At 36.8% G+C, this 24320-nt stretch overlaps 2 protein-coding genes across 2 annotated transcripts in view; one reads left to right on the plus strand and one right to left on the minus strand.

Annotated features, from left to right (window-relative positions):
- The window catches only part of LOC135124321 (uncharacterized), a 39892-nt gene that overhangs the window by 13563 nt on the left and 2009 nt on the right, over positions 1-24320 (plus strand). Inside the window, exons 3-7 of the mRNA XM_064049300.1 lie at positions 12946-13338; positions 13387-14108; positions 14158-14532; positions 14582-17187; positions 22935-24293. Of these exons, the coding sequence (XP_063905370.1) occupies positions 13179-13338; positions 13387-14108; positions 14158-14532; positions 14582-17187; positions 22935-24183 (5112 nt within the window). The 5' untranslated portion in view covers positions 12946-13178 and the 3' untranslated portion in view covers positions 24184-24293. The remainder of the gene's footprint in view (positions 1-12945; positions 13339-13386; positions 14109-14157; positions 14533-14581; positions 17188-22934; positions 24294-24320) is intronic.
- Positions 4674-5690, minus strand: LOC135132794 (uncharacterized). The gene is made up of 2 exons (XM_064060996.1): positions 4992-5690; positions 4674-4730 (listed from the first exon to the last, which is right to left on the minus strand). Exon 1 carries the CDS (start codon positions 5688-5690, stop codon positions 5022-5024), a length of 669 nt encoding a protein of 222 aa, XP_063917066.1. The 3' UTR covers positions 4674-4730; positions 4992-5021.

Below are 24320 nucleotides of genomic sequence, written 5' to 3' on the forward strand. Positions count from 1 at the left end.
GTTGGCTTGATTGCGACGTCGAAACGAGCACGTGCTCGTCAACTTTAATAAATTGCGGTTTTTACTTCCCGAGCGTACTCAGAGTACGAAAAAAGTCGTTTTTGTCTGTCGGTCTGTTCGTCTGTCTCTCTGTTTGTCTGCCGTCCCGATTTTTATTAGACAGATAATCTCCGAAAAACTGGGCCGATTGTTGTCAAATTTTGTAATTATACTCGTATTAAGAATATCATGTAGATGGTAAAATCCACTAATAATGTGATGACGTCACTCAAAAATTAAAATTGTACATAGTAAATGGGTTTTAAATTGTATGAAAAAACATAGTCCTCCGTGTTGAGTTTTTACCCGAAACGTCCAGATTTTTGCTCATACAGGATGTCTCAAAAAAATCAATTTATCTTATTGAATAAATCAAGAATTGCAAAATTGAATATTTTGAAATCTTGGAGACGTTTTAAAGTTATTGTAAGCATGGTAAATTGTTAGTCAAATTATATCTGTTTATTCCCCCCCGAAAATTGATGACGTCATCTCAAAATAGTGCCAAATAAATTCTACCCAAAATGTGCAAAACGTGATGAATTTTTACTTGTGATGTATTATTATATTAATATTTTTTAGATTTGCTTAAACAGCAGTAGCCCCGCCCACCCACCCTCTATTTTCTTAGAGGGTATGTGATTTGCCAAAATTAGTTTTATCTTAGCATGTACTAGGCCCGCCCACCCGCCCTCTATCTTCTTAGGGGATATGTGATTTGCTAATCAGTCTTATCTTAGAAAGTACTAGCCCTTCTCATCCACTTTTTATTTTCTTAGAGGGTATGTCATTTACCAAAATCAATCTTATTTTAGCAGGTACTAACCCCGCCCACACACGGTGTTCTTATTCTTACTGTTTTATCTCTCTTCATTTGAGATCCACCTTTCATTCGGACTAGATAAAATGAATCACTGAAATGTAGGCGGGGTGGGTGGGCGGGGTGAATTATATGTTCTTTTGTAAAGCGAGCATGGGAACTAATAGAACGTAGGTTGTTAAAAAAAAGTATCAATTGTAATTTTTTTGTTATATTGTATTCCCAGTTTAAAGTGGTTTCTATGATAGGTCCATTGTGTCGAAGTTGATGGGGACAATGGAGTAAATCCCTAGCCATAAATAAGAAAGTGACCGGTTTCTTGCAGGGCCGTACTTTGTTATTCAACTCATATTGTCCGTCGTGGGGTAATTATGAGGTGATAATGTTTATTATCTTGTCATAAAAACGACTTTAAACTGGAAGTACAATACTACTTATTTGATATAACATTTATTTCTTATTTCTGAAGAAACAATGAGAGAACGGGTGGGTGGGCGGGGCTAAATTTAACTTTTTTGTAGAGAATATTTATAAGCAAGCAATAGCCCCACCCACCCACCCCCTCTTCATTACGGAGGTGGGGTGGGTGGGAGCGGTTAATTATAAGTTTTTTTGTAAAGTGAGAATGGGAACTAGTAGAACATAGGCAAAAAAAATAGGTTGAAGATTATTTCGACAGAACTTCCTTCGCCTCGAATTTTTGCTTGAATTTTTGAATTCTTCATTTTCTCAAGTTTAAAATTTTCAATTTTCCAACTTTTGATTTTTTCAATTTTTATAATTTCAATTTTTCGGTTTTTTATTTATGTTTTTTTTGACTTATCCGATTTTTCAGTGTTTAGATTTTATTTTTTTGTTTTTTCAATTTTAATTGTTTCAGTTTCAAGTTTCTTCAATTTTTTGATATGGAATTTTTCATTTTTCTTTGTTTTTTCATATTTAAGATATGCTTTTCAGTTTTCAGATTTTGCAATTTTTCTATTTGCAGTTTCTCGAGTTTTCAATTTTTAATTTCTAGCATTTTTGGATTTTTCAATTTTTCGATTAGCAATTTTTCAATTTTTAATTTTTGTTAGTACTTGCTAAGATAAGACTGATTAGCAAGTCACATATCCTTATTATTATTATTATCATCTAAGAAGATAGAGGGCGGGTGGGCGGGCCTAGTACATGCCAAGATAAGATTGAAGATAAGAGTAGTCACTGAAATGAAGAGGGGGTCAGTGGGCGGGGTTACTGCTTGCTTATAAAACTCTTTTTTGTTTTTAAAATGTGAATCATTCTTATTGGCTCTGAAGAAAGAATTTCACGAGTTTTCAATTTTTCGATTTTTCAATTTTAAAATTATAAAATCGAAAGAATTATTGAAAAAATAAAGAAATTGTAAAAGGGAAAATTGTGCTTTGAAAACGAGAAAATGAAAATAAAAAATGGAGAATATGAAAAACAAAAATCGAGAACTTGAAAAATTGAGGAAACGAAAAATCGAAAAATTGAAAATGAGAAACTGAAAAATCGAAAAAGGAAAAATTGTAAAATCGAAAAATTGAAAAACTGAAAATGAAAGACAATGAAAAAGCGAAAAATTTTAATATCAAACAATTGATGGAAGATAAATAAACCTAGATTTTTCAAAAAATTATAACACGTAATTTTGCGAATTTTACTTGTAACTCCAACCGGTTTTCCAGAATCCCCAATTTATATATCGCATTTTGAAAATTTTCAAAAAAATCGAAAATATTGCTGCGTGACCCTAAGTATGCTATATTTTTGAAATCGGCACGTCAAGATCTATATACCGGATCTTTTTGCCTATTTTCAAACAAAATTTGCAGACTGCCACGATATAAATATTATTGTATATTGAAATGTTATTGTATATTCATATATATATTTATTATATACTAAGTCATTATATTTAGGTATATGTAAAATGGCCAAGTCCGTTAATAAAGTCTATATATATAAAAATTTCGAACTTTTCATCTCCGAAAATTACGCAAGGGAATTTTATTGTAGATTTTGACTTCCAAAAGTTATTTTCAGCTTCATTTCTTCGAAAATTTCTCTTATTTTTCTAGAATCGCCTTTTCGAATTATAGCGATTTTTAGGAATAAAAAAAGTTGAATTTCAAAACGGATATTTATAAAACTTGCTCCGGATCCACAAACACGCAATGTTTTTCAAATTAGCGCGTCGAAATCTATACCCCAGAATTTTTTGCTGATTTTTATACAAAATTTTACAAGGCTTAATTTTTTCACACATCTCTTTTAAAATTTCGATCTTCAAAAATTATCCAACGGGATTTTGTTACAGATTTTAAGTATTTATAAATTTTGCTCCGGAACCATTAAGACTTCAAATTTTATTTTCGGCTTTGTTTGTTCTAAAATTTCTACAATTTTTCCAGAATCGCCCTTTTGAATTATAGCAGTTTTTAAGAATAAAAAAAAAGTTGAATTTCAAAACGGATATTTCAAATTAGCGCGTCGAAATCTATACCCCAGAATTTTTTGCAGATTTTTATACAAAATTTTACAAGGCTTAATTTTTTCACACATCTCTCTTAAAATTTCGACTCTTTTTTTCCACCATCTTCAAAAATTATCCAACGGGATTTTGTTGCAAAAATTTCGACTCTTTTTTTCCACCATCTTCAAAAATTATCCAACGGGATTTTGTTGCAGATTTTAAATATTTATAAATTTTGCTCCGGAACCATTAACAGGTCCAGATCTAAATCCCAGAATTTTTTTGATAATTTCCAGGCAAAATTTTCAAAAGTTCAATTTTTCCAAATGAAATTCGGACTTTTTTTGAAAATTACCCAATTTATTGTAGATTTTAATTTCAAATTTTATTTTCGGCTTTGTTTGTTCAAAAATTTCTACAATTTTTCCAGAATCGCCCATTTGAATCAGGGTAATATTTAGCATTTTCATAAAAAATGAAGTTCAAAGCGAACAAAATATGAAATCTTGCTCCGGAATCATAAACACGTTATGTTTTTTTTTTGTGATCAAAAATGTCGATTTTGGTGTGTTTGCTTTATTTTCATGTGTGTGTATAAATTATGCTAAATTAGTAAATTTTGTGTTCTCTTTTTGTTACGCAACCGGTTACAGGGCCGTGTTATTGAAAATTATGATAATCCGACTAATAATTTGACGCTCATTTCATTCAAAGTTAAAGCCGGAATGTCACGATCGAGTTTGTTGTGGTGTTAAAATTTTGTTCTTTTTTGGTCCCCACTCGTTTAGTTTGTTTGGTTTTCAGGTAGTAAAGTAATATTAAATCGATACTGTATTATGATTTTATGGGCTGTGGATTTTTGGGTTGTCAAATTTCAGTAGTATGCAAAAATATTGGCTGGAATTTACGGCCGAGTCAAGGTTGCTTAACCACAATGGTCCATGTGCTAGCAACGATTTAATCTTGTTATTAGTTACATCAAGCCTTGTTATATGTAATTACGGAATGTGCGCACTATGCACAGTAACACTTTGCTATATTTACGTAAATCAAAGATGATTGATTTGCAAGAAGAAATTATGCAGATAAGGAAGGCACTTTCAACTTTGAGAAATTTTTAATTGATAAATCGTTATTTTGGTGCAACTTTAACGTCCTTCAAGATCGTTTAAAACGCGCTGTTCGCAGATAATCGCTTATCGCTTCACTAAAAAATTACCACTTTCTGTGCGACAACAATAACAATTATTACTACACGACATAAAAAGTTGAGTCGTTAAAGTTCAAAATCCTTACTTACATCATATTTTTATCGTTTGTAAATTATCGGGTAGTGTGGCTTTTAATTAGTTGATTTCTTGCTTTATGTACCTGCTCCTCCACGTGTTGTGGCTATAAATTATGAATCGATCATTGCATAAAATAGTATTTCTTTGTAGGAAAATGGACTCTTAAAACTAAGCACCTAATGAGGCTCATTATTCGTAATCTAACAAATTATTATTTATTAAATAAACAAATTTGTGGTTACATTTGCAGTAACCCATAATCGCGTGTTTTTGTGTAATTACGTCTGATGGGTTGAACAATAACTACTCACTGGTACTCAGTTCTGGATGAGCTGTGACCTTCTATGACTTCCGAACCACCTACACTGATAATAAGTCAACAACAACAACAAAGTCACTCTTTCTTGAAGCTAGTGAACCCGAACTTGTCAAACTCGTCCTTGCCGCCTTTCTTTGCAAACTTCGCATAGTTGCCATAGTACGCGTCCTGTCCCTGGCCCTTTTTGTACCCTTGATCGTCAAAATAGTGCGACCCTTTATCAACAAAACCCGCTACTCCGTATTTCGCAGCGTCGGATCCTTTCTTGTCGTACCCACCCTTGTAGAAGTCCCCGTGCGCCACTTTCTTCGTCGCCTCGTACCCCCCGTGCCTCTCCTCAAACCCTTGGTCGTTATCCTCGTCGTAGAAATCCGTGTCCTTCTTGAACTCGTTCAACTTGTGGACGTTGTGGCGTCCCTTCGTACTGTGCCCTTTCGCGTACTTCCCGTGGTCCTCGTAGTGGAACCCCTTGCTCCCTTTGTCGCCCTGCTGGTGGTCCGCGTAGTACCCGTCTGCGTGATCGTAGCCTCGACGTTGGCCCGCTTTTTCGGCGTACTCTTTGCGATGGTTGGCTTTGTCGTGGTGGCCTTGCGCGCCCTTTTCGGCGCTGTGGTGGCCGAGGTAACCTCGTTCGCCTTTCTCGCCTTTGGAGGAGTAGCGCGACGCGTCGAACTCCTTGCCGGTTTCGAGCACGTAGGCGAGAACCATGGGGATGGTGGCCAGGACAACGATTCGAAGGAGCATTTTGACTAGTTTGGTCTAGTCGAAAGGTGGCCGGGGTTTTATAGGCGATATATGAGGTAATTTCGGTGCAATAAGTTGCATAATTTCTTTTCAAGGTTTCGAATAAGGGCGATTGCGATTTTGTGAAAATGTGTGCTTATGTAACTGGCGGTTGAGTTTTTTGTGAAGCTGAAATGGAAGGTTGTTTAAGTGCTTATTGTGGACGGACAATGTATGAGTAATGCTGAAACTTTGTGGTTTAAGAAAAAACGAGAAAATTGATTCATATCTTCGTTATTCATTCATTTGCGGTTGTTTTTTTCTTTTTGTTGAAATTAGCATTCGGGTTGGGATATTGTAATCAACGAGGTGATGTAGGCAACCAATTGTGCCGCCGGTGAAAAGTGAATTTTGCAACTATTCGAGGTTGCAGTCGCTTAAAATTATTTGTTTTCTTGCAACGGCTCAAGGTGGGTTCGAATTGTTTATGCTTTCACATAAAAGTCGGATAAACAGTACGTTGTAGCTAGGAATGTGATATATCTCTAATTAAATTGTTTACACAACAAATAAATAATGTTTGTATCCTTCAGAAAAATGAGCTACAGAAATTTTAAAAAAGGTTAGCAGAGATTTTTAAGTTGAAGGGTGAACCAGAATGTCCCATATTAGCATTCTGTAACGTAGGAAATAATTAAAATTCTGAAATTAAAGTAACTGGATGCAAATATACAGGTTTTTACGGACGTGTGGCGGTAAATTTAAATTATGGCAGTCAACAAGAGTACAAAATTTTAGTAAAACTGTATGCAGCGACAGCGGCACCAGAGAGCTGTATTTCATTCTAGAACACAGCAAAATTACCCATAGGGGAGTTTGGGGCTCCTGGTTGTGGCTGTTCTCCTACCCACGGTGGTGATTCTATTTATCCCAAGCAGCGTCTCGTCATCCCGACCGCCCGTGACTTCTATTCTAAGTCTGCGTCTTTTGTGCAGATGGCACGATCGCCAGCTTGACAAGGAACCGCGCACTCCGCTTCCGCCACGTGTTTCTGTGTTATTGAACCTCAATTCTAGTTAAATGTTCAATTTCTATGATTCTGGTATTAAACTACAACTAAACAAGTGGCCAAAGTTTCAAAAGGAGCAATAAACAACATTTAAATTTGGCATACACTCTCGTGAAATTTAAAACAACAAAGAGTGCTTAGCTGAGATTAAGATTGGACATCATACGATGGAAGCATTAATCAACAAAATTGCAAGAAAAAACTAGCAAAGACTTATAAAAACAAAAAAGATCTGGTGTGAAGTAAAACTGTGCAGACAAAGTTATGTGAGATTAGGAACTGCAGAGCATGAAAGTTTACGTTCAATTTAAATTATACAACAAAGAAAATTACTGAAGATAAAATTGTGAGATAAAGAAAAATTGTATGAACTGAAAAACTGCAAAGCTAACAAATTTACATCAGATTAATATTTTGTGTCCATTCGAGTTATTGTTTAAATTTTAAAAAGGTTAGCTTTGAGAGTTTAAATCTTGGACTGTCCCCAGCTTATCCCACACAAAACACATGAAAATATGTCTCGGGGATAACTATAGCTTTGCACTGAAAGTAAGCGAAGAAAAATGTTGTTTCCTCGGTAGGAATCAAACCCCACGACTCCCGATTGTCGGGCAGCGATCCTGACCACTAGACCTCGAGACCATTTATCTTTTTCCGCTTACCGACGTGTTATTTTGCCGGCACAGCACACGTTGTAAAAAAATCTCGGGGTGATGTGATGATATGATGATTATGAGGTTAATAACTGCCTAAAGGGAAACATTTAATCTCCTCGTACCTCAGTCCACGATGTTATGAACTCTACGGCACTTTAAATTTAGCTTTTAGCTTTTTCCTAGTTTTAAGAACAAGTAGTAGCCCCGCCCACCCACCCCTTCTTCGTTCCAGTGACTACTCTTAATATTGTTCACTCCTATCTTAGCAAGTTTTAGCCCCTTCCACCCACCCTTTTTTTTCTTAGAAGATGTCATTCACCAAAATCAATCTTATCTTAACAAGTACTAGCCCCGTCCACATATGGTGTTCTCCTCATTCTAACGATGAGAGAACGGGTGGGTGGGCGGGGCGAAGTTTAACTTTTTCCAACAGAATCTTTTATATGCAAACAGTAGCCACGCCTACCCACTTCTCTTCTTCGTTCCAGTGACTAACTACTGTTAATATTGTGGAGTCATATCTTAGCAAGTTTTAGCCCCGTCCACCCACCCTTTTTTTTCTTAGAGGACATGTCATTTACCAAACTCAGTCTTATCTATCAGAAGAACAAATAATTAACCCCGCCCACCCACCCCGCCTCCATTTCAGTAATTATTTTATCTGCCTGAATGAAAGGTGGAATGTATACTAAATAGGAATACAATTTGTCGTTAGAATGGGAAGAGGGTGGGTGGGCGGGGTCAGTACTTGCTAAGATAGGACTGATTTTGGCAGATCTTTTATTGGCAAATGACATACTCTTTGAAAAAATCGAGGTATTCTATTTAAGGCAAGTTGATTAAAAAATTATGTACAAAATGCAATCTTCCATTTTAAAAAATGGCAGAACTGAATTTTTAATTTTACAGTCTAGGTACTATTATTTCTCAGTTCCACTCTACAGAAGAATAAATAATTAACCCCGCCCACCCACCCCGCCTCCATTTCAGTAATTATTCTATCTGCTTTGAATGAAAGGCGGAACTTAATACTATACGGTAATAAAATTTGTCGCTAGAATCAGAGGAGGATGGGTGGGCGGGGTCAATACTTGCCAAGGTAGGACTGATTTTGGCAGATCTTTTATTGGCAAATGACATACTCTTTATAAAATAGAGGCGTTCCATTTGAGGCAAGCTGATTAAAAAATTATGTACAAAATGCAATCTTCCATTTTAAAAAATGGAATAACTGAATTTTTAATTTTACAGTCTAGGTACTATTATTTCTCAATTTCACTCTACACAAGAACAAATAATTAACCCCGCCCACCCACCCCGCCTCCATTTCAGTAATTATTTTATCTGCCTGAATGAAAGGTGGAACGTATACTAAATAGGAATAAAATTTGTCGTTAGAATAAGAAGAGGGTGGGTGGGCGGGGTGAATACTTGTTAAGATAGGACTGATTTTGGCAGATCTTTTATTGGCAAATGACATACTCTTTAAAAAATAGAGGCGTTCCATTTGAGGCAAGCTGATTAAAAAATTATGTACAAAATGCAATCTTCCATTTTAAAAAATGGTAGAACTAAATTTTTAATTTTACAGTCTAGGTACTATTATTTCTCAATTTCACTCTACACAAGAACAAATAATTAACCCCGCCCACCCACCCCGCCTCCATTTCAGTAATTATTTTATCTGCTCTGAAAGAAAGGTGGAACTTAATACTATGCAGTAATAAAATTTGTCGCTAGCATGAGGGGAGGGTGGGTGGGCGGGGTCAATGCTTGCTAAGGTTGGACTGATTTTGGCAGATCTTTTATCGGCAAATGATATACTCTCCAAAAAAATAGAGGCGTTCCATTTGAGGCAAACCGATTAAAAAGTTATGTACAAAATGCAATCTTCCATTTTAAAAAATGGTAGAACTGAATTTTTAATTTTGCAGTCTAGGTACTATTATTTCTCAACTCCACTCTACAGAAGAACAAATAATTAACCCCGCCCACCCACCCCGCCTCCATTTCAGTAATTATTTTATCTGCTCTGAATGAAAGGTGGAACTTAATACTATACAGTAATAAAATTTGTCGCTACAATCAGAGGGTGGGTGGGCGGGGTCAATACTTGCTAAGGTAGGACTGATTTTGGCAGATCTTTTATTGGCAAATGATATACTCTCTAATAAAATAGAGGCGTTCCATTTGAAGCAAGCTGATTAAAAAATTATGTACAAAATGTAATCTTCCATTTTAAAAAATGGCAGAACTGAATTTTAATTTTACAGTCTAGGTACTATTATTTCTCAATTCCGCTCTACAGAAGAATAAATAATTAACCCCACGCACCCACCCCGCCTCCATTTCAGTAATTATTTTATCTGCTCCGAATGAAAGGTGGGACGTATACTAAATAGGAATAAAATTTGTCGCTAGAATGAGAAGAGGGTGGGTGGGCGGGGTCAATACTTGCTAAGATAGGACTGATTTTGGCAGATCTTTTATCGGCAAATGATATACTCTCCAAAAAAATAGAGGCGTTCCATTTGAGGCAAGCTGATTAAAAAATTATGTACAAAATGCAATCTTCCATTTTAAAAAATGGCAGAACTAAATTTTTAATTTTACAGTCTAGGTACTATTATTTCTTAATTTCACTCTACACAAGAACAAATAATTAACCCTGCCCACCCACCCTGCCTCCATTTCAGTAATTATTTTGGAACTTATACTATACAGTAATAAAATTTGTCGTTACAACGAGAATAGGGGGGGTGGGCGGGGTCAGCACTTGTTAAGATAGGACTGATTTTGGCAGATCTTTTATCGGCAAATGACATACTCTCAAAAAAAAAATAGAAGTGTTCCATTTGAGGCAAGCTGATTAAAAAATTATGTACAAAATGCAATCTTCCATTTTAAAAAATGGCATACCTAAATATTTAATTTTACAGTCTAGGTACTATTATTTCTCAATTCCACTCTACAGAAGAATAAATAATTAACCCCGCCCACCCACCCCGCCTCCATTTCAGTAATTATTTATCTGCTCTGAAATAAAGTTGGAACTTCCTACTATACAGTAATAAAATTTGTCGTTACAATGAGAAAAAGGTGGGTGGGCGGGGTCAGTACTTGCTAAGATAGGACTGATTTTGGCAGATCTTTTATCGGCAAATGACATATGTACTCTCTAAAAAGATAGAGGTGTTCCATTTGAGGCAACCTTATTAAAAAATTATGTACAAAATGCAATCTCCCACTTTAAAAAATGACAGAACTGAATTTTTAATTTTACAGTCTAGGTTCTATTATTTCTAAATTTCACTCTACAGAAGAACAAAAAATTATCCCCACCCACCCACCCCGCCTCCATTTCATTAATTATTTTTTGCGCTGCCATAGTTGTAATTGACATTTTACGTTGACACGTGGCGTGTCGAAATGGCAATGAAAAAGGATCTAGTGCCGCAAAATACAAACGAGGAATTTAAGCTTTCAAAAAATATATTGATTATCACAAAGTAATTACTACTAATTGATAATCATGTATCTAAAGTTATTATAACAAAAAGTGGCTCGAAATTTTAAAAAAGTGCAATTTAAGTTGTAATCTTAAATAGGGGAATTTGTTGATCAAAATTTGGATTTGTAGTAATTTGACAGTTGACACTATTTAATGGTTTGGTTTATGTTGTTGACAATTATTATGTTATTACTATTTGTTAGTAGTTCTTGTTAATTAAAAAAACCGTTTAAACTTGACGTTATTCGCAACCTCACGCTGAATCATAATCACAAGATTCTCTCTGATCTGGAGCCGTAAATAAAAATGTTTCCACTGGTAAGTATTTCAGACTTCTTGTGTCATTCTGCCGCTTTAAAAACGCTGTTAATTTATAAAATTTCGAATGATTTATGTTATGTTTGATGCCAAGAGTACTTTTCAGAACTGAATATATTGTCCACAGTGTGGAGGCTTTCATAATTTCCGACTTAATTTGGAAATAAACCAAGAGCGTCGTTTCAGAAAATTCGCGTATTTTATTTTCTTCGCACCACTTGATGAATTTTTGATATTCTGCTTCATATGGACCTGCGGATTTTGCAGGTAACAAATTTGCAGTTGCTTTATCTGCAATTTTGTGAATACGTGCACGATTTTCCATTTCAACTTTGAAATTCAAAAGCTAGCCCGGACAAATTGACAGATTGGTATTTGACGTATTTGGTAATAAATTCAATACCAACATAATTTCGGTTCAGTAATATTTATTCTTTTAGCGATTGAAAAATGTTATTTTTTCAAAAAGGCAGCGCAAAAAATATTGTATGATACTCGTGTGAAAACTCCATTGCATTACTCACTTACATACAGCGCTCGACTGCGTCTCGCGCCGTATTCCCGTTCGTAATGCAATGGACCGTTTTCAACACTTGTAACATAAATAACTATTATCTGCTCTGAATGAAAGGTGGAACTTAATACTATACAGTAATAAAATTTGTCGCTACAATCAGAGGAGGGTGGGTGGGCGGGGTCAATACTTGCTAAGGTAGGACTGATTTTGGCAGATCTTTTATTGGCAAATGATATACTCTCTAAAAAAATAGAGGCGTTCCATTTGAGGCAAGCTGATTAAAAAATTATGTACAAAATGTAATCTTCCATTTTAAAAAATGGCAGAACTGAATTTTTAATTTTGCAGTTTGGGTACTATTATTTCTCAATTCCGCTCTACAGAAGAATAAATAAATAACCCCGCCCACCCACCCCGCCTCCATTTCAGTAATTATTTAATCTGCTCTGAATGAAAGGTGGAACTTATACTATACAGTAAGTAATTTGTCGTTACAATGAGACGAGGGGGGGTGGGCGGGGTCAGTACTTGCTAAGATAGGACTGATTTTGGCGGACATTTTATTGGCAAACGACATACTCTAAAAAATAGAGGTATTCCACTTGAAAAACACCTTGTATACATACTGCTAAAAGATTATGTACAAAATGCAATCTTCCAATGTTGTTTTGTAAAGTGTGAATTTTTTATTTCTGAAGTTTAAAGGCTAAGTTTAACTTTTTCCTACAGAATCTTTCTTAAGCAAGCAATAAAATAAATAAATAAAATAAATATTCGAGACTTCGCATTGTTGACGGTATTGAAAGTCTACCTGAATTTAAAAATAAATCTGCAGAATCATACTTGTGAATATAGAATTAAATAATATAATCTGAGCCACACTGCCGTTTTGAGCAAAAATTTTAGAAGTGGTTAATGTGAGTATGCAACCAGTTGTACTCATGTGTACGTTTATCGGCTTACAGTTTCCTGTATTATTTCACTTTTTCGACAACTGACATTGTTTTGATACAACCTGTGCCAAGCAGAACGAAAGGCGACATGGGCGGAGCTTCAGATGCGCGCCTATATCTTACCAGTGGCGTAACTGATTTATCATAAAATATAATTAAAGTAATAAATGCTGTGAGGACCCTATTAAACAAAATTCTTCTTGCTAATAAATACAAAGTTACAAGATAAATAATAATAATTTAAAAAAATAGGAGACACAAAACGCTGGCACCAGACACACGAGACAGTACAGAAGTGCGACAAATTAACGGCGCTACTGCCCTATGTTTCCACCCCCCGAGAGCTATGAATAGACTCGACCAACTTAACTTGCTTTACTGCGCAACCCACGTGCTGGCCCCACTGGCCCTTTTCGTTTTGGTTGTCCATTGAAACACACGTGCATTTGATTTTATTTAAAACTCGCGTTAAACGAAACTACACAATGGAAAAAGAAACTTCTGCAAAAACCGCACCTCAAGATGCCCCCAAACGCCCACTTGCATCAACCGAAACGACAAAACAACCCCCAAGCAAAAAAGTGAGGTTAAGTTCTTCCGGTAAAGATTTCCGAAAGCAGCTCAAAAGCGACCAAAAAACGCAAGGTAAGTGTGATTAATGAAACAAACCCGTTTTTCTGACTGTGTTTTAAGTTATGCAACGGTTTCTCCAACAAACCGACGACGAGGCGATTCAGTGTGTTCAAAGCTACCTGGAGCATGGGGGTAGCGCTTTGGAGATTCTCCAAACTATGGAAGGCGAATCGGGGGTTTCGCCGGTTGTGGCATTCGATGTAGTTAATCGAGTTTTGCTACAAATTGGCACGAAGTTGCCACAGTATCAAAATGCGGCGTACGACGCGTGTCGCTACTTGTTGAACACATATCTCACCCAAATTAATAAAATGTTGGGGTTGAGCTCGTCGATGAAAGAGCGCGTGGTCACGTTGAAACTATTAACCACGATGGTTACGTTTTCGGCGGTTTTAGCCAAAGACGTGTTGCTAAACGTGAATTTTAACCCCACGAACTTGGAACTGTTGACTAAGGTTGGGGATGGCAAGAACGAAGCGAGGGCGGCTTTGATTCATTTCATTACCGCGTATTTGGTGGATGGGCATTTTCCAACGTTGTCGGTGCTGCTGGAGAAGAAAGGTTTGATGACGAGTATTATCAGGGGGTTGCAATTTGATAGAGCCGACGTCGTGGTTTTGGTGGTCACAGCGATGACGAACCACATTTTGGAAAATCCGTCGGTCTCAAAAACCGTCAAAATGAAGACATTTAGTACCCCAGTGGTGAAAGATATTGTCAATTTGTACAACTGGAAAGGACCCGTTGGGCTTGCAGATCACAAAAAACACAAAATTGTGGCCGTAAGTGCGTTAATTTGTGTCAAAATAAATTTTAAAACTTGTTTTTTAGGTGGATGAAGTTGAAAAATCCAAAGTCAATGAGGCCGTGCACGCGTTCCTTTTGGTTTTGTGTACTTCCCACAAATTCGGGGTGATTTTCAAAGACCCGGCTCTGGGTTTAGGGAGGAGACAGAACAATTTGATGTTCACGGTTCTGGAGAGCTTGGAGCGACCATGGGAGCATTCTTACGCAGGCGAACTTGTGATCAAAATTTGTAGAGCGTGTCCAGATTTGGCGAAAACCGTCTGGAGTAGCGTGAAGACGTTCCTGGAACCCAGATGGACTGAAAAGTGGCTCAAAACTATTAATTTTGCCCATAAACTCGTGGATGAGTTGGAACCAGATTGCATTGACTTTGCAGTGGATAATCTTACGGTTCATCAGGTGCGTTTTTATTTCATGTTTATGTTTATCTTCCACGTTCAAATTTTAGCTCACTCACGTCATTACGATCCTAACGTCGCCGTTATCAATTCTGAAAACGCTGATCCCAGAAAGTCGCCGCTTTGATAAACCCGTGACCAAGTTCCACGTTTTGACGTTACTTTTGAAAATGGCGACGTCAATGGAAGGTTTTTTGAAGCGTGCGAAGACTTGGACGCACGTGAATTATCCAGATTTGAGCAGTTCTTTGGGTGATTACGTCCAGAGAAATTTCCCAGACGTTCAGGTTATTTTAAGCGACTGGGACGAAGTTTGTGACGATCTACGAATTTGCGACCATTTAGACGTGGCGTTTGATTTGCTGGAAAAATATAAAGTTTTGTCGCCCAAAGCCACAGAAGAATGGAGTTTGACTTTCGACGTGCGCGAGTTTCTCGCTAGAAGTCAACAAGTCATCGACGACGATAATTTGAAGAGGTTGCAGGTCAAAGCGGTGAGGTTTTTTATGGATTTGGAGCCTGCGCTCTTCAAATCGCAGACGGATTTGTTCAGAAACGTCGTTTTATTTTCTCTGGAGTACTACCACGAGGCGCAGGATGTAAACGTTTTGACGGTCCTAAAGCAACTTTTGAAAAACTCGGGAGTTTTCGATGGTTTTCTTCACGAGGTAGACTTCTGGATAGACGGGGTACTAAATTTGAAAAATTACGACCCAAACGTGGCGGTTTTTTTGTACGATTTGGTACAAAAAAGCGAAGAGAACGCGTCGTACCATCAGAAGCTGTTTGAATTTAAGAAGGCCAATTTTAGCGTTATGGTTTTGAATTTGGTGGACCATTTCAACGCCGGTGAGGTCTCAAAGTCGGTGAAAAATTATTTGAACTTCGTCGTTTTAAATATTTTTCACGTGCAAGATGATTCAAGTTCGTTAGTGCAAGTCATGGGAAAATTTCAGCACGTCTCGGACGTTGTAATTAATTACATGGTAAATTGGAATAGCCTTGAAGCGGTAACTTTGGGTAAATGCAAAGGAAAATTGACGGATCAGCTGCATTCGTTCTCACAGAATTTTTTAGAAGGGGGTTTGGAAACCGTCGATTTTGATTTGTATCCCAATTGCAGACTGTATTTACTGAACGCTGTAATTTTTTATTTGACACGTTTGGTTAAAGCGGATGCTTTAAAAGACAGTCAAAAGAAGAATTGTTTCAAGTTTTGGGAGTACGTGGTTTCGGGTGAGGATTGTCGCTACGTGGAAGCTGTTTTGGGGAACGTGACGTTATTGGAGAACTTCACGATTTTCGTTGTGGACAATTTTTCAACGAAGTTTGTTCTAGGGGTAGTTAAGAGCCTGAAAAGTGTGATAGTTGAGGATTATTTGGTACACTTTCGTCGAAAAATCGTGTCAACGATTTTAAAAATATTCCGAAAGCCGGAAAATTATCAAGATCGTACCGTTTCCATCGAGGTTTTAGAAATAATCGCGCTAGACTACGACCAGTGCAGCAAACTAATAACAAAATTTGTTAATTCGTTAGAAAACAAAAAATTCCACCCCGTTGTTTGCTATTGTTTGAATCGTATGACGGAACTAGGCGGAAACTACACCCAGCAACCCTTAGACAACGACACCATTAAGGAACTGTCACGTTTCTACACGCTTCTGGCCAGAGAACAATCCCCGAACTTGAATCTTTTATCGTCGTCTTTCCTCAACTATTTGAAAATTTTTCCACACAACGTTGATGGCGTCGACGCTGACATTTTCCCGAGCATAATCGCGCTACCAGAATTCAACAAAGACAATCTCTGTTTGTGCGAATTCCTCTTGGACCGAAAACCCGACTATAAACTCATTTTCGAAACCAACTTCGACGAAATCTGCTCCAAACGAGGCGTGATTTTATCGCTCCTCGACGTCGCGGTCAAAGTCTACGAGCACGACGACGCAACCCTGGAAAAAATCTACACCAAACTCGAACCTCACATCCTCAAGGCGCTCCAAAAACCGCACAAAGCGGGACAGCACTTTCAAACGCGCTACCGTAGTGTGGGGGTTCTGGTCGACAAGTTTATGAAAACGGACGGGTTCGGGAACCAGGTGCAAAAATTCGAAACCACGGAGCTCTTTCACGTTTACTTGCTGAAGAAGATGTTTGACAAGGTCGACAAAAGCGGGAAGGTTTTAGGGAACATGGTCATGACGTTCGTCCATTTGGTCATGGGGTTGCTGAAACAGAAAAGCGGGACCAAAGACAACTTGGGTGACGTGGGGGAGGTCGTGGTTGGGTTTTTGCGCCAAAACCGGGACGTGGAGGTGGTCGGGTTGAGCGGTAGCGAGGCGTTGAGGACTTTTTGTAAGTTGTGCTTGAAGCACGGAGTGGGCGGGGATGGGGTTTTGGTTACGATGTTGACGGAGTTGGTTTATTTGTGCGTTGTTGAAGAGGAAGGAAAATTGATTTTGGAGATGTTGCTGTCGCATTCGCAATTCTTGGATGTGGTGTTGGGGGATAATAAGAAGTTGGAAGTATTGGGGTTGTGGAAGGCGATATGTACGAAGTGGCCGCAGTTTATGGAACGCAATCACGTGCCGATTCTTTTGTCGGCGTATAAAGGCACCAAAGCGGAGACTACGACGTTGTTCTTACTGAAAATGTAAGTATTGTGTTTGTTTTGAATTTTTTACGGTTCTTTAGTATTATAAATTCGCTTGTCCAAATATCTTCATTTTATTTTTCTATTAATGAAAGAGTCACACCGCACATTTACTTTCTCATAAAAAAATAAAATTCGCATAATCAAAATTTTATAATTTTTCGAAAAAGCTGGATTTGTTTTATTGTATTTCAAGGACGAGAGAAGTTCTGTCGAAATAACCTTCGACCAATTTTTTTGTGTTTTGGCATCGCATGATCTCACAGGTTTGTTTTGAAGTAGTTGAATTGATCGCTTGATAAAAGCACCAACATTAGAGAATGTTTAAATTTAAATAATCACATAAATCAATTTGAATAAGTATATTAGTCGTGTAATGGATATGTTTAAAAACACGTGCGATTAAATTAATTGAAACTTTAATTATTTGTGTAATCTGAAGCAACAAAACCTTTAATTGAAATTAAAAATGAAAAACTTGTGTGAACATAGGACTATCAGAGTTCAAAGTATGCTTCTAGGAAGTGGTTTTTGTTGTTAAAGCACGGTGTTATAAAGGTCGTGTAGTAATAATTCTTTTCTTTCATTAATTCAAGGTTTTTACTTCCTGAGCGTCAGCGAAGGAAGAATTATTGTAATCGAATCCGTCGGCCGACTCTCTAATTTACGTTTTCTCGACTTTTTATGACCCCTAGAGTGCGAAGAAATAGGTCCCCGTTTCCGCCTGTCTGTCTCTCTGTCTGGTGTCTGTATCCATTTTTGTTAGACCCGTAGTTTCCGAAATATACTCCTATACTTGTAGTATACGAATTCGCTTTCAGTTTCTTCGCTTCGCTAGACATTCAAATTTTTTTGGAAAATTTTTGAAAATTTTTATTTCACTTTTCGTGTTTATTGGAACAGATATCCTGACGGCGATCTCAGATTTACAACTGGCGGATGATTATCTACAATTTGATACCAATTCCGGTAGATTGAACCAATTTGAACCATTTTTTTTTTACAATTTTTAAAATTAACTGGTTCGAGGTTATCTACAATTTGACACCAATTTTCAGTGGAATGAACCGATTTTAACCATTCACTTTTCGTGTTTATTGGAACAAATGACGGCGATTCCTGATTCGTAACTGGCGGAAAATTATCTATAATTTGATACCAATTTTCAATGGTTTGAACCCATTTAAAAAAAAATTTGGAAAATTTTTGAAAAATCGAAAAACTAAAAAATTGAAAAATCGAAATACTGAAGAAAAAAAAATAGCAAATTAGAAAATTTGCAAATGGAAGGACTGAAGAAACGAAAAATTGAAACACTGAAAAACTAAAAATCGAAAAACATTAATGAATCAAAAAGTTGGAAAGAAGAAAAAATGAATCTATTCGAAAAATAGAAAATCCCAAAAATTGTAAAATCAGAAAATTATGGAAGTTGTAAAGTGAAAAACATAACATTGAAACATCGAAAAATTGAAAAATTAATTGTCAAGAAATTGAAAAATTAACTTGAATTAATGAAGCTTTAAAATCCAAATGGAAAAATTCTAACCGCAAAATTGAAAAAGTGAACAAATTTTTAAATTATGATTATTATTACATGTTTAAAGCGAAAACTAGAAAAATTGCAAATTAAAAATAAAAGAAAAATGAAAAATTTAGTAAAATCGAGAAACTAAGGAATCTAAAATTGAAAAACCGAAAAATTACAAATCGAAAAATTGAAAAATCTCACTGAAAAAAAAATTAAAAATCTAAAAAATCAAAAATTTAAAAAATCAAAAACCAAGAAAAAATTGCAAAATCCAAAAAGTGAAGAATCGAAAAATGCAAATCGAAGTACTGAAGGAACGAAAAATTTGATAAACTTTAAAAATCGTTTATCCGTCTGTCTGCCGTCCTGATTTTTATTAGGAAACTACTGGGCTGATTGTTGTCAAATTTTGCATTTGTATTAGGAATACCATGTAGATGGTACAACGCTAACCAAAATTTATATATGCTTATCCCCTCCAAAAAATTGATGACGTCATCTCAAAATTTTGCCGGATAAATCCTATCTAAAATGTGCAAAATATGATCAGTGTGTGATTTATCACTGCATTCATATCTTAAATTTGGTTGGTGACTCAAAAAAATTAATGAATTTATTTTATTGATTTAATCAGGAACTGCAAAACCGAATCCTTTGAAATCTTGGAGATGTTTTAAAGTTATCATAAGCATGGTAAATTTTTTATCAAAATGTATTTGCTCATCCCCCCTAAAAAATTGATGACGTCACGACAAAATATTGCTGAAAATACCATTTCCTGAATGTGCAAAATATAATCGAGTCTATGCGTGTGAATTATTTTTAATATATAATTAATATTTTTTTAATTTGTTTATACAGTCTTATCTTACCAATTACAAGCCCCGCCCACCCGCCCCTATTTACAAGAGGATATGTCATTTGCCAAAATTAGTCTTATCTTACCAATTACAAGCCCCGCCCACCCGCCCCTATTTACCAGAGGATATGTCATTTGCCAAAATCAGTCTTATCTTACCAAGTACAAACCCCGCCCACCCGCCCCTGTTTTCTCATAGGGTATGGCATTTGCCAAAATCAGTCTTATTTTAGCAAGTAGATACTACCCTCTGAGAAAATAAAGAACGGGTGGGCGGGGCTAGTACTTGCTAACATAAGATTGATTTTGGCAAATGACATATCCTCTGAGAGAACAGGGCGGGGCTAGTACTTGGTAAGATAAGACTGATTTTGGCAGATGACAGTGTCTGAGAAAATAGGGGGCGGGTGGGCGGGGCTAGTACTTGGTAAGATAAGACTGATTTTGGCAAATGGCATTTCCTCTGGGAAAATAGGGGGCGGGTGGGCGGGCCTAGTATGTGTTAAGATAAAACTAAATGCCTTTTGTAAAAACTTGTGAAATTTAAAGGTGTTAAATTGTCAATTTTTATAGTAACTAGTTAAATTCCTAAATCTACCCGAAATGTATGTAGCAAATCACGATTCTTTGAAAAATGGTTTAGAGGATATGTCATTTGTCAAAATCAGTTTTATCTTAGCAGGCACTAGCCCCACCCACCCACCCTCTCATTTCTTATAGGTTATGTCACTTGCCAAAATTAGTTTTGTGTTAGCAAGTACTGATTGCTAACTTTTACAAAAAAATGATCAAAATTGATTTTGACAAATGACATGCGCTCTAAAAAAATGATAGAATGATAGGGTGGGTGGGCAGATCTGGTACCTGCTAAGATAAGACTGATTTTGGCAAGACTTTCCCTCTAACGAAAGAGAGGGTGGGTGGGCGGGGTTAGCACCTGCTAAAATAAGATCAATTTTGACAAATGACATACTTGCTAAGAAAATAAAATTAAGGGACATACCCTCTAAGAAAAGAGAGGGGGGCTGAATGGAGCTAGTACCTGTTAAGACTGATTTTGGCAAATAACACTCTCTAAGAAAAGAGAGGGTGGGTGGGCGGGGCTAGTACTTTCTAAGATAAGGCTGATTTTGGCAAATAACGTATCCGCCAAGAGACTTATTTAAATTATTATTATAAAACACACTAGAGGTTTCAAAGTACTTTCAAATTCTTACCAAATAGGAATATCTAGAACCTCAAGATTGGTTTAAGTTTAAAAAAAAAAACAGGCTCCCGAAATTGACTCGAAAAATAGTTCAGGTCAAAATTTTCCAAAAGTAGAACACCAAAATCCCCCAAAATTGTTTTAAATAATTTGCAAAAAAATCTCCATGGGGTCCCAAAATAATACACCCGAATTATTAAAAAAAAACACTGCGGCACTCAAGATGTTTTCAAATTCGTAAAAAATAAAACGCTAAAAGCTCAGAAGATTTTTTCAGGTTCATCCAGCAACAAAAAACTAGATTCCTTTAAATTTATCCGAAAATAAAACACCAAGGGACCTAAAATTAACGGGAACATTTTAAACGTACGACTTTGAAAACTTCGATAGTTTTTGATACGTCAAGCAAAAGAACCAATTTTAAAATCATTATAATTCCACCAAAATGTGAAAAGATTTTTTTTATTATTTTTCCCATACTCACCAGTTGATTGTTAAGAGCGCAGCGGAGAATTTTTAAATTATTTAAAACAATTTTGGGGAACTTCGGTGTTCTATTTTTGGAAAATTTTGACCGGACTTGTTTTTGAGTTAATTTTAGGGACCCAGTTTTCTTTTTTTTGAAAAATTTAAAACAATTTCGAAGTTCTAGGTAATTTTTTATTTTTTCAATGTTTCTTTTGATTATCATTTTTCGTATATTCAATTCTTCAAATTTTCAACTTTTGATTTTTCAGTTCCTCCACTTTCCGATTTTTAATTTATTTCAATTTTGCAGTTTTCTTATTACTCAATTTCATTAAAATTTCGATTTTAGAATACGTATTTCGTTTTTTCGATTTTTCTGCAAGTTCGTGATTTCGAGAAATCGAAAGAGGTCGAAAATTTAAAAAATCGAATAGTTGAAAAATCAAAAACCTGAAAAATCGAAAAAACTGGAACTTTTTAAAATCGGAAAATCGAAAAGTCAAAAATCAAGAAATAGATCAATCGAGAAACTGAGAAATCGAAGAATTGAAAATTTAGAAATGTCAACAATGGAAAAATTGAAAAATGGAGGAATCGAAATACTGAAAAATGCCAAAACTCAAATATCGAAAAATTAAAGAATGGAAAAATTAAAAAATGTCAAAACTGAAACATCAAGAAATTGAAAAATCTAGAAATCGAAAAGTCGAAAAATTGAATAATTAAAAGCGTCAAAATTGAAAAAAATTGAAGAATTAAAAACTGAAAAATCGAATGATCGACAAGTGGAGAAATCGAAAAATCGAAAATTCAAAAAATCGATGAATCGAAAAATTGAGAAATCGAAAAATGAAAAAATTCAAAAATCGTAAAACTGATACATCGAAAAACTGAGAAATCGAAAAATGAAAAAAATTGAAAAACTGAAGAATTTGAAATTGCTTTGGAGCCTCTAGTGTCTTTTCTTATAATAATTTATTAAATTTCTTAAAGGATACGTCATTTGCTAAAATCAGTCTTGTCTTAACAGGTACTAGGCCCGCCCTCTCTTTTCTTAGAGGGTACCTCATTCGCTAAAATCAGTCTTTATTTTCGTAGGGGTATTTCATTTGCCAAAATCAGTCTTATTTTAGCAGGCACTAGCCCCGCCCACCCACCCTGTCTCTTCTTATAGGGTACGTTATATGCCAAAATCAGTCTTATCTTAGCAGGTACTTGTGATTTAACATTGCATTCATATTTTTTAGATTTGCTTATACAGCTGGCTCAAAAAAAAAAAAAATAAGTGTGTCTTGTCTTCCATATAGAATATCAAATGCGGAGAGTCTTCCGGACGGATGTCATAAAGAAAGAGTTTTGTTAAAAGACAGGAAATTATCTCTTACTTATGGAAAAAACGCCCACTTTCATCGAGAAAGCAGTCTTTTAAAGACCTGCAATAATACAATCTTCAAATTAAGTTAATTACCTCGGTTGAAATAAAATTATCTATAATGACACGTTGGAAGTGAGTAATTACCGTTCTCATTAACAAGAAAGTTTAGTTTTTCTATCGACACCTGTTTTTCACTCGTGCGTCACTTTGTATTACCACCATTAAAAAATAATCTTTTAGTTCTGGACTATTTTGTGACAAGCGAATTTAAACCCAGCTACCACACGTCTTAAATAAATTATTCCAGGTACGAATCCCGCCCCGACCAGACCAAGTTCTTCGACTTCAAGCCCTTCTTGTGGGGCCGCGCCGCCGCCTCCCACTACTCCGTGCGTTCCGACCTCCAAAAAGCCCTCTGGCGCCAACCCAAAACCGCCGACGTGTTAAACAACCTCCACCTCCCCACGATCTCGGCGACAATCACCGACCCATCGCACCCCGACTCGTACGACCTGGACTACTTCCTACCCCTCTTCGGCCACATCCTGGCTCCAGAAAACCCGATCGCCACGTACAAGTTCACCAAGAGCGGCGCCCTCGCGCTATCCCTCACCGGCTTCCGCGGCGACAAAAACCAAAGACTGGCGACCTGCCACATCCTGCAGCGCTTCTACTTCCACCTGGAGGCCCGCCAAACCGGCAAAGACAACCCGCTGTGGCTGCGCTTCGTGGAGGCCGTCTGCAAAGGCGTGGCGGTTTTGGACGACTTCAAAGTCAACAACTTCGTGGGGGTTTTCTTAGCGCGGACTGCTCTGGTGCTCACGCAACCCACGGAGGTGATGTACGTGCCGCTGTCGCAGTACCTGGGGGCGAAGGACGCGCTCGATTTTTCCACGATTCCCGAGCTGTACACGTTGTTACACAGCCCCCATGTGCAATCCAAGGAGCACAAGCGGTTTATCCTGGAGGTGGTGAGAGACGGTTTGAAGACCGCCAGCGATTTTACGACATTGTTGCGGTCGATGGGGTTCAAACTGATCTCGGAGTTGTGTTCGAGCACGGTTTGCGACGCTCAGACGAAGATGTTGGTGCTGGAGGTGTTCGAGGAGTGTTGTGGGGTGGATCTGGGGGTGAAGGTGTTGTGCGGGAATTTATCATTTTTGACGCAAGTGTGTGCTTTAGTTTTTAAGAACGTAACGCAAGGCGCGGTTTTGGGGAAGCTGTTGCGGATTTTGTTGAGGATTGTGGAGGTGGATGAGAACAGACAGAGGAATTTTCTGGTGTATTTGAATTTAATGACTCTGGGGAATGAACAGAACTTCCGTTATTTACAAGAGTGTAAAAGTTTGGATGTTTATTACCGAGTTTTGATGGTCGTTGTTAATAGGTTTCCGGAGTTTTTCGGTGAGGGAGACATGGAGGGAGTGCTGGAGCGGTCGGGGGATAAGTTTTGCGCTTATGCGGTTCGATACGGTTGTGGCTACGTGAAGGAGGACGATATTTCCGGGGAGGCGAGTTTAAGGTTGCTGTTTTACAACAAATTAAAAGCAAGATAATTTTTTTATGATGTTTGTCTGTGATTTTATCGATCGGTGTGTAGAATTTAATCGCTATAACGATTATTGGAGAACTTTGTATCTAATAATGATTAATTATAAGTGATAAAGTGAGTAATTAATAAGTGTTTACAATT

This window comes from Zophobas morio, unplaced genomic scaffold, assembly GCF_036711695.1.
Source record: "Zophobas morio isolate AGI-343-1 ecotype UQ-CSIRO unplaced genomic scaffold, CSIRO_AGI_Zmor_V1 ptg000002l, whole genome shotgun sequence".
Taxonomy (NCBI): Eukaryota; Metazoa; Arthropoda; class Insecta; order Coleoptera; family Tenebrionidae; genus Zophobas; species Zophobas morio.

Bases quoted from the DNA above. Each gene is read 5' to 3' on its own strand.
- LOC135132794 (XM_064060996.1), bottom strand. From the start codon at position 5,690: ATGCTCCTTCGAATCGTTGTCCTGGCCACCATCCCCATGGTTCTCGCC.